At 35.7% G+C, this 17,012-nt stretch overlaps 1 protein-coding gene across 1 annotated transcript in view; it reads right to left on the bottom strand.

Moving 5' to 3' along the window:
• The window catches only part of CCS (copper chaperone for SOD1), a 154,101-nt gene extending 137,420 nt beyond the window's left edge, over window positions 1-16,681 (bottom strand). The window contains exons 1-2 of the mRNA XM_089830739.1: window positions 16,403-16,681; window positions 4,931-4,960 (exon numbers count right to left, since the gene is read on the bottom strand). Of these exons, the coding sequence (XP_089686865.1) occupies window positions 4,931-4,960; window positions 16,403-16,651 (279 nt within the window). The 5' untranslated portion in view covers window positions 16,652-16,681. The remainder of the gene's footprint in view (window positions 1-4,930; window positions 4,961-16,402) is intronic.
• Between the last annotated feature and the right edge of the window lie 331 nt (window positions 16,682-17,012).

The raw sequence follows: 17,012 nt of genomic DNA, 5'->3' as shown, positions 1-17,012 counted from the left end.
TTTCTATGTTTTACAATTTTTGTCATTTTCCAATTCAAACTATGGTCTTTGGGCATTTCATTGTAAACTTTATGTATAAGATCTATAATGCATATGATCAATGCTTTGTTACAAACTAGAGTTGCTGTTGCACCAAAACATCGACCTTTCAATGCCTGATACAACCACTAGATTTATAGAACACAGGCAGCGATTAAGCCATGTCACAAACCTTGAAGGGGAATGTTGCCAGTTAATCCAACAATCCCTCCCCTCAGCGTTACCCAAGGAGATTCGAACCTGTGGCCAAGCTCTGATACCACTTGTTACAAACTAGAGTTGTTGCACCAAAAGATCAACCTTTTAATGCTGATAAAACCACTAGATTTATAGAACACAGGAGGTGGTTAAGCCATGTCATGAATCTTGAAGGGCAACGTTGGCGGTTAGTCCAACATGCTTTACAAATTCTATCATAGGGATATCAAAAATTTCCCTATTTTTCTAATAATTGTTCCTCGAAATCCCCAAAAATGTCCTTCAAAAAATTCATCTCCAGAACATGTATCCTTGTCCCCAAAACTTGATGGAATATAGGAAATTTATAATTATTACATTTATTTATTATATTATAATTTGTAATATTTGCAATATTAAAATATTTATTTGCATTAAGTATTTTGGTATATATAGTCATCCCCTTAATTTTTGGAAAAAAATCATTGTTCCCAAAAAAACTCATCCCCTTGTCTTAAAAGCTTGGAGTAACGCTGATATATTTGTCAAACTAGGTGCAAGCTGGCAAATTAGATCTGAAGATCTATCTATATTGAATATTTTACTGAATAGAGGGATAAACATTCCAAGTTTCCATGCATTCCCTAAGAGGCTAAGTTCAATTAGTTAAAACTTCTCATTAAGGAGAACTAAGTTATCAGATTTTGCCAATTTAGGCATGGGTCTTGATACTAGTATGGTTCGGGTATTGGTTCTTTCTAGGTGCTTGGTTTCTTTATGGGTCCTTCTCAAGCACCCAGTAAGTACCCAATTGCAGTACCCAAGCAAATATACCAAATTATGTGCATGCATATGAAATGAAATATGCATTACTTTTACATTCTCGTCAAATCTCTATCTGAATATACCACATAGATCTCTATATTAAGCCTGCAAGTATTTAGAAGCAAAATATAAAGTAGACAAAACAGCATATGATGTTTCTGATGAAGAAAATATGAATATTAAATATCAAATTTATAATTTGAATTTTCATTGTGTAATGACATTTTGAGACTTGAGTATTTTCATTTTTACAAATTATAAATATGATATATGAGGTTTTTTTCTATCAGTAACTGTTTCTGACTGGAGTTTGTAATAGTAGGGTCACAATGGGGGAGAAGGGGAGTGCATTCTCAAGAACATACCGAGCCATTAACACCTCAAAGTGAAGTTTGACCCATGATCACAGTATTCATACTATGTTGCAACTGTCGTTGCACTACAAGATCAACCCCAATATATGAGGTATATTATATATAAATTTATAGGAAATTATAGATTTATGAGTATCAATTCTCTATTTCAATTCATAACTTTGATGTTTGAACATGTATATATAAATTTACAATATACATGTCTTCGTACGTATGGACAAACCCAAACCCAAACTCATACACAACAAAAAAAACCGTACTCGCATACTTCCACCCGAATTGGAACTCAAATCAGCACCTTAGGTGGAGACCAAAGTTCAAATCACCAAAGGGTCACCTTCTGTGGAATCCTAAGTTGTAATTGTTACTCTTTTGTCGTTGGCTTTGGTGTGGGTGAATAGTGGACTTTTAAGATGTGACTCGATATTCCACTATTGACTTTTGGCTTCTAATAGGGTGATGTCCCCTTTCTAAAATAGGATTTAATACTTAAGAATCGTAATAAAATCAATATATATAAATTAAATAACAAATAAATTATAATATAACATAATTACAAGACATCTCAATTTTGTGAAGGTGGATACAAAGAGTTGAGTCTAGGCATCTATGACTATAGCATCGAGCTCATAGTTCAAGGGTTTCTCATCAATAAAGATCAGCAAATTATATGGAGTCAGCCAGAAATACATAACCTTGACCGTGTTCAAACACAAACCCATAGTATGAAGCTCGAAATAGAGATATTAAATATCAAAAGATTTGATAGAAAGATAACAAAGTAATACATGGTTCATCATGTTAACGACATTAGTCTAGGCATCAATGGTGTCGTCTAAAGACAATTTATTAATCGACATCATAACAAATCAATTTAGTTGCCAATATTCACTGTCAAAGAATAAAGGAAGAATTGATGTATCATTGATTAATGAAGGAATGGTATCTAGCACAATTAATGATGACAACAATTGCCATATTAATAATCAAGCACCAGAGAATACATAATCAACTAAGGCATTCAAAGCTATTGTGTTAAGTAACAAGGATTCAAGATATATACAAATGCTGAGAATTATACTAGTGACTACCATTTATCCTGTAATCAATACCTTTGGCACAATAAGAATTATGCCATGTCAAAAGACATAGACCCTCAATGGCAACTATTATAATCCTTAACCAATGAATTAATTAGTCGATGTTATATCAAGTTACAACATAGCACTTTGTTAAGACAAGCGACAAGACAAATCAATTCGTACGAAGGGAATCAGCAATATGAAGATACATATTGCCAGCGGTCTAGATTAGCTATCAAGTTATAATATGGAAATGGGATTAGCCTTCAAATGAGAAGCATTAATGAATAGACATTAGACATGTTAATTGGGAATGCAACCCAATCCAAGCACAAGATATAAGAGGGCAGTGCCCATCATTCATTCAAGAAATGGGAAACTTTTATCTTATTTTAATCCACGAGGATCAATATTTAATAAGAAGAGAATAAGACATTCAATCAATCAGAATAAGAGACAGATATCTGAATATAAGCAGTGGATTAGACTGCTATAAGGCAAAGAGAAGACTTATATACTGATATAATGCATAATGATTTGGCCGACTATGATTGCTCTCTCTTTTGTTTGGAAGTAGAATATTACACATTGTATTGTATTATATATACATAGCCTATTCCTTAATTTCTCACTATGGCCCCTTGAAAAGATAGGCTGGTTTTGTCAAGGACAAGTGGAGTAATTCCTCCCAACATAGGTGAGTCCCAAGATGGGTAAGGACATGTATTTCCAATGCCTTGAGGGATAAGTCCGGAGATGGGTATGAACATGCATTCTCAATGCTTTAAAGGAACCCACTTGTAGATTGGTTTACAATTGGTTTACAAGGGCCCTAAGGACAAGTAATTTCCCATCCTTCTTAGGATTGATGTTTAGGAGAGAAGGAATTGGAACTTAAGTATGTTATTTGTCAAATATACTATGAAACATTCATTGTTTCTTAATTCAATTTGATTCAAATGCATAGTGATGTATGTTAATCTTCCTAGTGGGGAACATTGCAAAGACTAGATAAATTGCTATTCCAAACACAATCCAGTCCCTAGTTGAGAAATTTTGGGTAAATCAGGTATGGTCCTAGTTGGGGACATTACAAATACAGATATCTAGGTTGTTATCTAATGATAATACTCAAAATGAACTAAGTAATAGTCTCATTAGTACAAGTAAGGAGCTTAATATTGGTATCAACATTTTTTATAAGGAGATAAGTATTAGTCTCATCTGCAATTAGTTGCTCTTATGAGCAATATTTGTAAACTTCTTCAATATTAAAAACAATTTTCATGTATGACCTTGTATTAAAGGTTGGCTGCAATCCACAAGCATCAACCACTTCATCTTTAACCCATTTTGTATCCTGACTGAATAAAAAATAGCACAGCTAGTATTGCTACCTCCATTATTTCTGAGTTTATCCCTAAGTTTTCTTCCATTGATCTCAAGATTGATACACCCACGTAAATGTCCCCTATCCCAGAAACATATTTCCTCCCAAACATCATAACCTGGCTTACATGGCAAATGCTAAAAAACCATAGTGACACAAGAATTTGTGAGCATGATATTATTTACTGTGCAGTTGAATGATCCAATGATCGGCCTATAAAAGGCTCCCTTTGGCTTTCTTAATATCTATGCCGAACTGCATATGTTGGTTATGTGTTTGTGGTAGTTGAACCATCATAATCAACATTAACATAATCCAATGATGAAATTGGTTGTCATATTTATACATGTTGACATTTAATAACTTTGAGCATTTGTTTGAGAGTGTAGTCTGGTTAGTCTAAGAGCATCAGTCTAAGCAATTCGGACATTATGCATCATACAAATAAGAGATGCTTATAATCCCCCCTGTTCCATTTCTATCCATCTCTATATCGGAGTCTTATTTTTCATAGCTTAAGCAACCTTCAAGTGTTGTGAAGTCAGGCCATAGAAATCAAACAAGTTCCAATTCCTGCCAAACCTGTGGATTTAAAAATAAATGTAGACACAATGCCAATGAATACTTATCCATAATAGGGAAAATATGGGCTTTGTGCGAGAAATTCTCCTTTCTGAAAGGATAAAGAAAATCATTTGTTAAATTCTCAAAGTAGCATGCAAAAATGGCCTATGTTAAATGATTGTGCAAGTACAAATCTCTTATATTTTGACTGAACATAAAGTATATGGTATATGTTCTATATCATGGAACTGTAAAGAGTAGAAAAGTAAAATATTGTGCCAGCACAAATTACAAAAGTCAGAAATATTTGTATTTAAGAAGGTTAAATGTGACAAATAAATACCCCTGATTCAAACAATACTGTGACAGAATTTGAAATTCCATCCTTTATAAGAAATAATAATAAACTCGTAAAATTCCAGAATACATTAAACATAAGAAAAACATTGATTAAGCATGGGAAACTGGCACAAATGTACCATAAGGTCTGGTAAAATGTTTCCATTGCCCTGCAAAGCCATCATAAAAATAGAAATTATAAACATTTGAACGAGATTAAATATTTGATTCATACAGAAAAATGCAGCATATCTTTAGCTCATTCTAATCAGATGTTAGCATCCACTCTTCACTTATAATATAAAGCAAGGTCAAACCGCTTCAAATTAATTTGCAACAGTCAATACAGTGTGTCATATCATATTAAACTGATAACAGCCTTTCACAATTTTCCAAACATTCTCATCCTTGTGTGCATTGAACAGTTGTGTCAGCCTTAAGCTTTGATTCATAATGTCATGAGATATAAGCAATTTAGAAGTCAAAACTTAAAAAGAGTGTGGCATTTACTTAATCCTTCACAATTTTCCAAACTCTACTCATCCTTGTGTGAATTAAACAGCTGTATTGGCCTTTAGCTTTGATTTACAAAGTTTCAAGATATGAGTGTTTGAAAGTCCACATGTACATTTTCTGAAATTTACTGGGTGCAAAAGTTTCTACCTGTGTTACCAGTTTGAGCCCTAAGGCTTGCTGTTTTGGATTTGGTCCTGCCAAGATATGTGTCTAGATCCAATATGCACTAGGGGCCATCCAGGGTCCTCTCCCAATGTTACAGTTCTGTCCAAGATAAACCCAAGTGAACCCACAACAAATTTTGTTGTTTTACATGCCCAGCCAGCAAATTTTGACCTTCAATAAAACCTCTACTTTGCCTTCAACCACATGCCCAAAAACACACCGGCAAAACCTAAAGCATGCACTCCAAGACATTTTGAAGACGAAAAGATTGGTTTACTATTCCTATGCATTGGCAAGAGTCCATTTGTTGCCAAGGCAATCTTAAATGAAGATTCTGCAAAAGAGGCAAGTTTTAACATATTTTTTCAAGTTCCCGGTTTTTATTTTTACATTTCTTTTTTAACAAATGAACCATGTTAAAAAATGTTTTGGATTTTTGTTTTGCTTTCATTCTTCTATGAATCTATAACAAATGCTTAATTCTTTTGAAAGAGTCAACTTGTCTATATATTTTTTGTTTTCACCTGTTTTCATTCCTCCAATTTGTTGTTTATTGAACATCTTGTCATACGGATTATGAGCAGCCAATTCTAGCTCAACGGGCTGACCCCACTGGGAGTACAAACCTGCATCCTGTGCCAAGTCAACAACTGCCATGTCATTGGTCATAGACCATGTGGCATCATCATCATCAAACACATCAACACCTCCCATATTATTAGACATGTCAGCATCCATAAATTGCAATGTCAGCAGACTGAGCCAGCATCCATACCGTATGGTTGCCCAATCAGCTGCTGATGTCGTCACCTGTGCAGGTATTTTTTGCAGTGACAGCCTTTGGACATCAGATTTAATCCTGCACTTCTGTTGTGAAAATCATTTGATGTCAAATTTAACAGTGTTATGTATATCAGCAATTTTTGAAAAAATTTGGCCCCTTCATAGGTGTGCATTTTGATTTTGTAATTAAACTTCAAATAGCCATAAATTGCTCATTTTAAGTCTTTTTTCAGGGCTATATTTTTTATTTGGGCTACAATATCGTGCTCTTCGCAGTGGTGCATGTGATTTCTAATTTTGGTGCCTGGTCTTTTCAAAAAACTGAGTTTTTCATTACTGCAGCTAAGCAATTCTCATTTTGGCAATTTCCTGGGCTTTGTTCGGGCTCTTCCAAACTCCTCTTCAAGAGTCATTTTTCCGTGTGGCCATATTTTTTGTCTACATCTTAGTGATACTATCAATTTGTTGCCACTGTGATCAGAAATTGTACTTTCAGCGTTTGACCTAATTTAGCCTATTTTGGCAATTGTAATGTACAGATCTCAATTAGATCTTTCTGCATAGTGCTATAAGTCTAATGTAGCTTGATTGAGGCCATTACAATCACTGAATCAGAAGCCCAGTTCGCCTTTGTCTCAAAAGTTGCCATTATAAATGCATTGAGTATAAAATGTCAAATCATTGCTTTTGGGGGGTTCTTTGATTGAGTGGAACGTGGGGGGGTGGGGGGTGGAGTGAAGGTGCAGTGTTGTGTGAAGGCCCACTATTCAAACTAAGCAGTTGAAAACAGAGTGCTTATACTACGTCATCATGGGTCAATGAGTTTGACTCCAAAATCACACAGTTAAATCCTGATAGCAATATCATAATTTGACTTGCTTATTTGATTTGTTCACAAAGATGTTGCTACTTGAGCAATCAAAGTTGATCACAATGGGCATTCTTAAATCCTCCAAGTCAAAAGCTTTGAAGGTAAGTCAAGGCAATCAAGGGAAAGGTTCTAACAAGATCAGAAGCAATCAAAGCCAAAGCCACACAAGGATGGAGCACAATCATCTTCTCCTCAACAAGGAGGTTCTACATCATCTTCCAAAAAGAAAAATACACAAAAGGAGAGGCCAACTCGTTCATATTGCAAAAAGGGTGGTCATGATGAGCATCATTCCCATGTTAATTAAATTGATGAGTTAACAAACATCATCAAGAAGAACATCAATATTTCATTAGTCTGCAAGAAAAACTTAACTCCTTCCTCTTCTTCACAGTCAGAGAAAGGAAACGAACAAGTACTTGTTGTAGCTATAGGACATTGAAGCAATGGATACTTGACTTGGGTGTCTCTGGTTACATGGATCCTATAAAAGAACACTTTTCTTCATTGGAGCCTTGCATGGTAACTCACATTCTCATGATGATGCACAAGTAGAGTTAAAGGGAAAGGACTGGTTGAATTGAATGATGTAACATTTGAAGAAGTCCTTTATGTTCCTAACTTGCACGTCAATTTTCTTTCAATCTACCAAATCACTCATGTTGGACATGGAAACAAAGTTTTCACCTAAAGTAGTTGTGATCAAGAACTTGAGGATGATGCCTTATCTACAATTGGACAAGCCAATCATGATACTCAATAGTATTCATTCTCCCACTTTGTGCCTCAATTTCCTTCTACAGCATTGCTCACTCATTCAAATAGAGAGAGTTAACTTTGGCATGAGCAGTTTAGACATATCAACTACCATTGTCTCCGGCAACTTAGCTTACAGGAAATGGTCACAGGTCTCCCTCAAATTAACTTTTCAAAAGGTGTATGCCCATGTTGTTCCATGGGTAAGCGTCTTGAAGAGAATTTTTACAAAGGGAAGTCTTGGAGAGCTTCAAAAGTTCTTTGTTTGGTTCACAACATTTTCAATGTTATCATTTAATAAGGCTCACTATGTTTTTAACTTCATTAATGACTACTCCCGCTTTGCTTGCGTCTACTTCATTCCACAGAAGAATGAAGTCTTTGACAAGTTTCAAGCCTCGAGTCTTGTGCTAGAAAGCAATTATGGAAGCAAGTCCAGATCCTTTGCAAAGAATATGTAAACAATCAAAATTTGTGCAATTCTGTACAATTAGGAGAATTGATCTTCAACATTTAGTCACATACGAACCACAATAGAATGACATTGCAAAAAGGACGAATAGGCCCATAAGGAAATGATCAATTGCATGAATCATCCTTATTCTTGGTCGTGTATTTTGGGTTGAAGCCATTAATTGTGCTAGGTACATTTAGAATTGGAATCCTCACAAGACATGGAAGGGTATGACTCCTTTAAAGTCTCAATGTGATAGAAAAAAAATTGCCAAACACTTACAATTTTTGGCTCTCCAACTTGGACACACATTCCTCCAGCAAAGCACAAGGCTATGGAATCTTAGGTAGGCCTTGCATCTTTGTTGGATATCCTAATACATCAAAGAGTATCAACTCTTGGATCGAAGAAACATGAGCTATTCATTGAGAGGAGTGTTCACTTGGAGGAAATCTCTCCTAGTTTGGCCTCTAATCTTCTCAATTCTTCCCCCATAGTGGATACTAATGATAATTATTCAGATAATTCTAATTCATCCCCTACCCATAGTTTTGCACCATCACAAAGTTCACATATTAAGATTGATGATACTCATCCTTCATCCCCATCTACTTCATGGCCTCATGGGGCTTGGCGAACTCTTGATTTAGCAAGTGATCATGGTGGGGGTCCTTTAGACACTTAAAGGACTCGGTCACAACATTCCACATGTCTACATTGCTACTGCTTCTAATCCACAGTCCTTTAAAGAAGCATTGGGAATCCTTGAGTGGGATTCAACAATAAAGAGCATAGTTCCTAAATGAGGAACCACGTATGGGACATAGTTCCTCTTCCTAAAGGGAGTAAATTGGTTCATTATATGTGGTTCTATCCAACCAAGTATGCAATGGATGGAACAATAACAAGTTCAAAGCATAGATTGTGGCAAAAGGTTTATCGTAGGTCCCTAGTATTGATTACATAGTGACCTTTGCATCCACTACTAAGATAAGCTCCATTCATTTGACTCTTTCCATAATTGAATCTTCAGATGGATGTGAAGTGCATTTCTTCACAAAGATCACATGGAGGGACTATAGGAATTTGTTCAAGATTCTTCTTTGGTCTTCCGATTAAGGAAGTTTATCTATGGCCTCAAGTAACCCGTTTGGCTTAGCATGCTAAGGTACACACCTTTTTTCTCTCAATAGAACTCACCAAGTCTCATTCAAATTCAAATGTCTACATTTTTCTAAAGGGTGCCCCTCATTGCTTCTTGTGTTGTACAATGATGACTTGATCAGCACAAGGAGTACATCCATGATTAGAAATGTCAAATATTGTTTGCACAATAGGCTTGCTATGACTAACTTGGGTCATCTATACTACTTTCTTGGGATTGAGATCACTCTATCTTCTTCAGAGATCACTCTTGCTCAGCCCATGTATGTTCTTGGTCTCCTAGCTTGGTTCCATGTGGTTAATTGTAAGTCTACACTAACTCCCTAAGCTTGAGGCTAAGTGTTCTACTCGAACTATTGATGCCAATTTGTATCATCATCTTGTTGGGGACCTCATCCACTTGACTCACAGACACTCTATTATTTCCTTTATGGTTGGTTTGGTTTCACGCTTTATTTAGGAACCGCATGAGCTTCATTAGAAAGTTGTCAAATGGATCTTGCCTTACATCTAGGGTACATGTCACTATAGGAATTAACTATGCAGAAGGTACACGACTTGACTTGGTATTATGGATTTAGATTGGGTAGATTATATTGACAATCATAAGTCCACCTCTCACTGCAGCTTTCATCATGGTTTTGGCCCCATTTGGTTGTTGATGACACCGCTAAGGTTGTTTGGCTTCAAAATATTCTCACTAAGTTTGGCTTCTTAATTACACAACAATCCTTCATTGTGACAATTAGAGTGTCATCCAAATCTCCAAGAACATAGTTCATCATAGAAAGACCAAAGTTCAAACACATAGAGATCCATATGTACTACATCAGGAGGCTAATTTAAGAGCAAGTCAGTATTTTGTGGTATTGTCCAACAACAAGGTAGGTTGTAGGTATCTTCACCAAACCATTCACTAAGAGCATCATGAATTGTAAACTCTCTTGGGGATGTAAATACTAAAATGTTTCTTCCAAGGGGTGGGGGTCACTTCAATTCTCCACTCTCTCTTATGAGACAGAAATTTTCCCTCAAATGGGGTTTTGTCCTTCTGATTGTTCTTTAAGACTATTTTGTATTTGCACCTCTCCTTTGCGAAGGAGTTGTTCTTCCCACTTGGCTTTCTCCTTTTCTTCCTTTGTGAGAGATTGCATTGTGCTTGTACATGGGTACTTAACATGGCCTTGTAGTCAAGAGCCAACTTGCATTGTTTGCATATATTCTCCCTAAGTTACACTTAAGGGAGGTGTTGGTTTGTTTAAGTTTTGTAACTAGTATGTAATTCTCCTAGGAAATAGACACACATTACTTAAGTTTACTTAGGGACCATAGGAATATTGCCACTTTGTAACGTCCCCCAAATTAAGAATACCCAAATTTCACCCTAGGTCACATTTTTTTATTGAAACTAGTAGGTTTTAGACCTAACATTAATTGAGACCCTGCAAACAAATTGGGAGTCATTTATAATCATAATTCATAAAATAAATCTTTTTAATTAGGAATAAGAATATATTAGAAATGTAGATCTAATCACTAGATTACTCAAATAAATTTAAGAAGACTCAACCATAGAAGAGCTAAGATAGGTGACTTCATAAGGTGCCCTATAGATCCTCTACCATCTCTCTTAGCGTAATGTGGCCCATGTCATCCATATGAGGTGGAGTGCCAAGTGAGGAGTCTTATAACCATTCCCCTCAATCTCACTGCTTCTATCCTACTTCCCAAGATTGAACATTCTTAATGCATTATCTTGGCATGATAAAGAGCATTAGGATCATTCACAATGGGGTGCCCTAAAAGTCCACCATTTCTAAGCCCAAAGGCAATACCCTTTGTACCTCTTTGGCCCCACAAGGCTCCCCAGTCATATACCATGTGGCAGTGTACCTAGAAGATGACCCATCACCATTCCCCTACTTGTAATCCCTCATTCCCAGCATTCACAATAGGATGCCCTAGAAGTCCATTCTTTCTATGATATCTTGTTATTTTAATCAAAGCAATTAAATTACCGGTTCGAGTCTGGGCTCAAGTTCAGGTTCAAAGAACGGGTTTGCTGGTACGACAAAATTTTGAAATGTGGTTTGGGTTCATTAGTACAAAAACATATAAAAATTATATATACACGCATACATAAATACATATGTATGCAGCCAAAACTTTTTGAGTGGTCCCTTATGGTTTCATGTGGTTGGGACGCAAAAACATTATAGGCTTGCACATGGTCCAGTATTGAAATTTTATGGTGCTTATGAAGATGATTATGAAGATGCTTATGATGATGTTTTGAAGATGTTTCCAAACTATGATGTACTAGATGTATTTGAATTAATGTAAAATATAAATCTTAAAAGGGAACTTGTTGTATTTTAAAGAAAGCAACATAAAACAGTTGGGTAGATAGGAAAGAAGGGTTTTAATGGGAACTATTGATATGTAAAGATATGGTTGTTATCTCCCTCTCTTGAAAGTTTATTAATGACAAATGTTGCAGTTATTCTTTTGGAAAAGTTGGAAAGTATTATGTATCAAGTATTTATTAAGAAATGTGTTCCACTTTTGTATTTCAAGTGCAATTTGTTATGAAATTATGTCTTAGAGATAGGACTTTCTTAAATTAATCAAATTTAAATACTTTAAGGATAGGGAACCTGTTAAGACTTTTACATCTATGATTAAGTGAACAAAGAAAGTAAAAGTTAGTTCAAAAAAAAACTTTCTGACCAAACTTTGTAACATTTAGACTTATCCTTTCAGGTTCCCTAGCGAGGCATTATAGATGCAGACAACAATACTTTGGTTCCGGGTACGAAGGCATTGCTAAAAGGGTTGAATAATGTAGGAGAATGCTTGGCTGCTATATTTGTTCTTCGAATGGTTAAGAAAAGCGGTGGTAAGAAAATTCATATTTTTGGTGATTCTCAAATCGTGACTAATGCAACTATAAAGGTTAAGATGGAGACTTGGTTTCTAGACAAATATGTTAGAAGGATTCGAAGGCTTTTAGAGGGATTTGAGGATTATCAAGTTAGCCACACTAGGCAAGAAGGGAATGTGTTAGCAGACAAGATGGCTAACGTTGGAGTGGGTTTGTTAGAACATACAGAGCTGGTGGGAAACTTTAGATTTAGTAATCTATCATTCCTTTAAAGTATAGTCTTTAGATGATACTCAAACTCTTCTTGGGAAAGACAATGCAATTATGAGGTGGAGTGATTGGTTGAGTGGACACAAGTGGCGGTGTACACGAGCATGTACTGGGGATTTTGGATTGTGGGTCGTGATTACAATGATGGAATGGCGTCATTCCTTGTGACGCAAGGAAAGTGACACAACTTTCTAGATTTAGGAGGGTATTTAGCAGGCCCACTCAACTGCAATCACTTTCAAAAAACAAAGTCATGAAAAACAAGAGGTTTAAAAATGCAAGCTAACTTTTATTTGTTGATGCAAAAGAAAAAACGAACACCAAGATTCCGCAATTAAATCACACCCAAGAATTTAGCAGAGGTGTTCCATGTTGATGAGGAGGAATTTTTCAGAATTGTTTGCCAATTGTTTGGGAAGGAGTTCACCGGAGAGGACTTTTGTCCAAGGACGAATGTTGATATTTCGTCCTTGTTCAAGGCCTTTCTTTTAGCTCAAGATAAAGAAAAGGCAGAAAGGATTATTGTATTATTTTTGGAATTGGAGTGGCATTTGGGGTGCCAACGGTGGTTGTATTTGGCAGATGTTGGGGTTGGTTTTCGTACAATGGAGGACTTTTAGAGGCGCCTTGAGGGTCAACGGATGGAGTGCAATCATTCATTGTCTTCAATTATGCATTGTCGGTTTGGGATAGGGTTGGGGAAGCGATGACGGCATGGATGGAGTGGTTGCATTTCATGTCCTAGTGGGAAGAGGTTGGCAGAAGAGCGGAGAAGGAAGCGAAAACCGACGCCAAGCAAAGTCAGAGAAAGAGATACAGGGGAGATCCCAAGGGCAGTACCACCACCAGTTCTAGGCAGAAAGGAGAGCAAGGTCAACACAGTGGGAGGAGTGATGGTCAGCTAAACTAGGGACAAAATGTTGAGCCGTTGGGGTCACCATATGTGAACCCCTATGTGGTCTTGTGTCTCAGACGCCCTTTTTCCTTAGTAAGGTTTATTTATTTTGATGTGTTGCTTGATACAATGTCTGTGTCCATGGTCAAAGGGAAGCTTGTCAGTTCTTGTATGCTGCAATGTATGGGTAAATCAAGGCCTCTTCTATTGAAAATGTAAAATCTTCTTTATGAAGCAATAAAATATCACTTAATAAAAAAGAAACATACTACCACTTATATAGCATTTTAAACCTCCCAAATGGTTCATCCAAGTAGGTTGTCAAATCCCAACACCTTGCATGGATAAATCCAGGCATTTAGTGCATAGGATAAAACAGGTTCCACCCAATTTACTCACCTACATGATTTAAACAATTAGTTGTTAATAATTTCTAAATAAATTGGTGGTAATTGTTTATAACCAGGAGTCATTTTATCTTTAACAATAGCTATCCAAAAATGAAAAACAACCTCATAACAACCCTCTTAGGAAGTTGACATTTTTAACAAACTTATCCTCCAAGATTACAAACTTATCCTCCAAGATTCCCTCTTGGTAAATAGTAAATCACTGTCAGTAAAAAATAGTTAGTTACCATATCAGTAAAACTTTCTTATCAATAGCAAAACCCTAATGGTAAAACAATATTTACTGTTGATGGTGAATTCCTCACATCTTATAAACGATCTTAAAAAATTATTAGGCATAATTAAGTACATATGATATAAGAGGTTGATGCTTCAGCTTAATCATAACAGTCAAGAAAAACATAAAACAGTAATAGTTATGAACAATATTTCAAGGAAGCACAAATTTTGAAAAGTTCAACAAACTTCAATATGATAATTCAAGCACATTCATTTTACTTTATCCTTGAGTTTGGCACTTGTCAAAAGAATTCATACAAATGCATACTTATGGAAACTGTTTTAGGAATGCACCAATACAAATTTCTCTTAGTTATCTGAGTTAAAATAAAATTTTGTGGGTACTTGCCCAATGCAACGAGATTAAGTGGTAAGTCAGTAAGTACTATAGATTTTTGTAGCAGTCCGAGAGATAGTCCCTGAGAGAAAAGTTGCCTTCAAAATAAGGAACATTCAAAAATACCATATCCAATTTGGATGCAAGGTACCTCATATCTATAGAGATGTGGTCTCTCAAATGAATTTCATAAAAGAGATACTCCTAGACTGTGGCACATCTAATCCAAACATATCACAGAAGATGAACTTACCAATAAGAAACACTTAAGCAATTTTTTGGTAATTTTTTTCATAAATCTTCATTTTAAAAAAAAAATACTATTCAGATTTTATTCAGTGACACAATGTGTCACCTACGCAAACTGCTAACATTTAAACCCCAACAAAAAAGTTTAATTTTGGTATTTCATGCAAATTAAACAAATATTAACCACTAAAAATTTCCACATTCTTTGAATTGTCCTTATACCAGCAAAATCCCACTCGTGACCAACTTGAAAAACCTTACATAGGGGCCAATATTGCTTGGAAAGCAAAAATTCATATTGCTCAACTTAGGACTGACTCGTATCAGCTTTGTAGTGAGAAAGGGCATTGAAATAGACCAAAAGAGGCATGGGAAGAGTGGGTACGTCTTATTTGCAATTCGGGGAATGTGGAAACAGAATGTCATTTTATTGTTGTGTGTTGCATACAAGGACAGAAGGAACAAATTCATGAATATTTTAGCTGCTTGCTCTTGGTATAATTTATTCAGCAAGGAGAACACTGAGAAGCATAATTAAATTGCATAGGAAAAGAGTTGATTAACTGAAGTCAGCAGGCTGTCCCATGGGCTATGTTTAGCCTCGTGGGCATTAAAATTTTCTTCTTCTTCTTCTTCTACCATAATCCTTGTGTCATCAATTTAATAGGTACAAGACTATGTTATATTTAAAATTACATAAAAATTATGTCACAGTCTAATTAAGGTTTTCTCCATCTTCATTTCCAGCCCAATGTAAATATGTAAATCCATATCAAGTATGCAACAAGGCAAAATTTAAGTAAAGAAATTTTTTGCAAGTGTGATCATAGGCAATTCTTTTCAACTCAAAAAACTTATAGAATTGTGTGTGTCATTATTGCCTATTCTACTGCCTATATTACTACAGCACTGAATGTTCCATGAAATTCATTGTTCTTATACCTGAAAATGTGAAACTGTTATTTATGAGGAGCAATTTAAGCATTAGGTACAGTGAGGATTTATGATTCTGTATTGCCTAAAAAGATCTTTTATCCTTATTTTTGCCAGATGGCATCATTGGGTTCGAATTTTTTATTTTCTACAAACGAGTAACAGGTTCTATCATACAAAGCAGACACAGCACAAAATTAAATTGTCCTATGGACCCTAATTCTGCACCTAGCTCCTATTTATTCCTAACGCCTGCTAAAACGCGCGCTAGAGCCCACTCCATGCCACTATATTCACTTTCAGCGAAAGTTCCATGGGGACTATATACATTCTGCAGTTCAAAAAGCTTTGAGGAATAGAAATTATTCATCAACTGTCAACTAGTAAATAAAAGAATTTGTTTCTACTTCAAACTTGAAAAATAATAAGTGTACTAGAGTAAATTCTGAGAAGAAGAAATTGAATCGGTCACAAGTGCCGATATATGACAACGAAGAATACTCACTTGGCAAAATAAAATCTAAAACTTTAGCATTTACCCAAATCTAATGTTCAAGTATTGTGTGAAAACGAGGCGAATTGTGCACAAAAATCAAAACTAAATTCAAGCTACCACAATAACTCCAAAGCACTTATGAAAAATTACCTTAGGATTTTCCATAGCTGTTTCTAGATGAACTGCTTGCGCTCTCGGCGTTGCTGCGCTGAAGTAGAACGCGGTCTGCGATGCTCCGAAAGACACCAAGAAATTAGATCTCTTGATATGCTGGCTAGCGTTCCACCTTAGCTGACACCTCTGGGAGGAATTAGAAGAAGAGGATGAGGTGGAAAATGAGACGGCTGCTGCTACGGCTGCTGCAGGTATGGAGAAACTCAATACCTTTAGAATAGCCATATCTGCACTGTGGAAAGATATAGAAGAGGTCCATACTATATTCAGTATTTTTTTCTCATATCGGGGTTTTTTGGTTCAAAGATGGCGTAAGGTTCTCCAGAAAGTATAGATAAAAATTTGAAAGCATTTCTATGAATTGAGTAATAAAATTATATATTTAAAAAAGAAGAAGTTGAGAACATGAGATCATGCCTTGAGTTTTTCAAAGTTTTGAAATGGAATGAAGTTCGGATAGGGGAGAGGACCTAGTAGTTGTGCACGTTCCAATAGTTGTGACAGTAGTTGTTAACTTAATACCCATACTTGTTGATTTAATATCCAACATTTTTTACAAGATTGTACCAATGGATGTGACTTTAAA

The sequence above is a fragment of the Cupressus sempervirens genome, chromosome 5 (genome assembly GCF_028749045.1).
Source record: "Cupressus sempervirens isolate cs-2001-9-10 chromosome 5, ASM2874904v1, whole genome shotgun sequence".
Lineage (NCBI taxonomy): Eukaryota > Viridiplantae > Streptophyta > Pinopsida > Cupressales > Cupressaceae > Cupressus > Cupressus sempervirens.
This window is presented reverse-complemented; position numbering and strand designations above follow the sequence as displayed.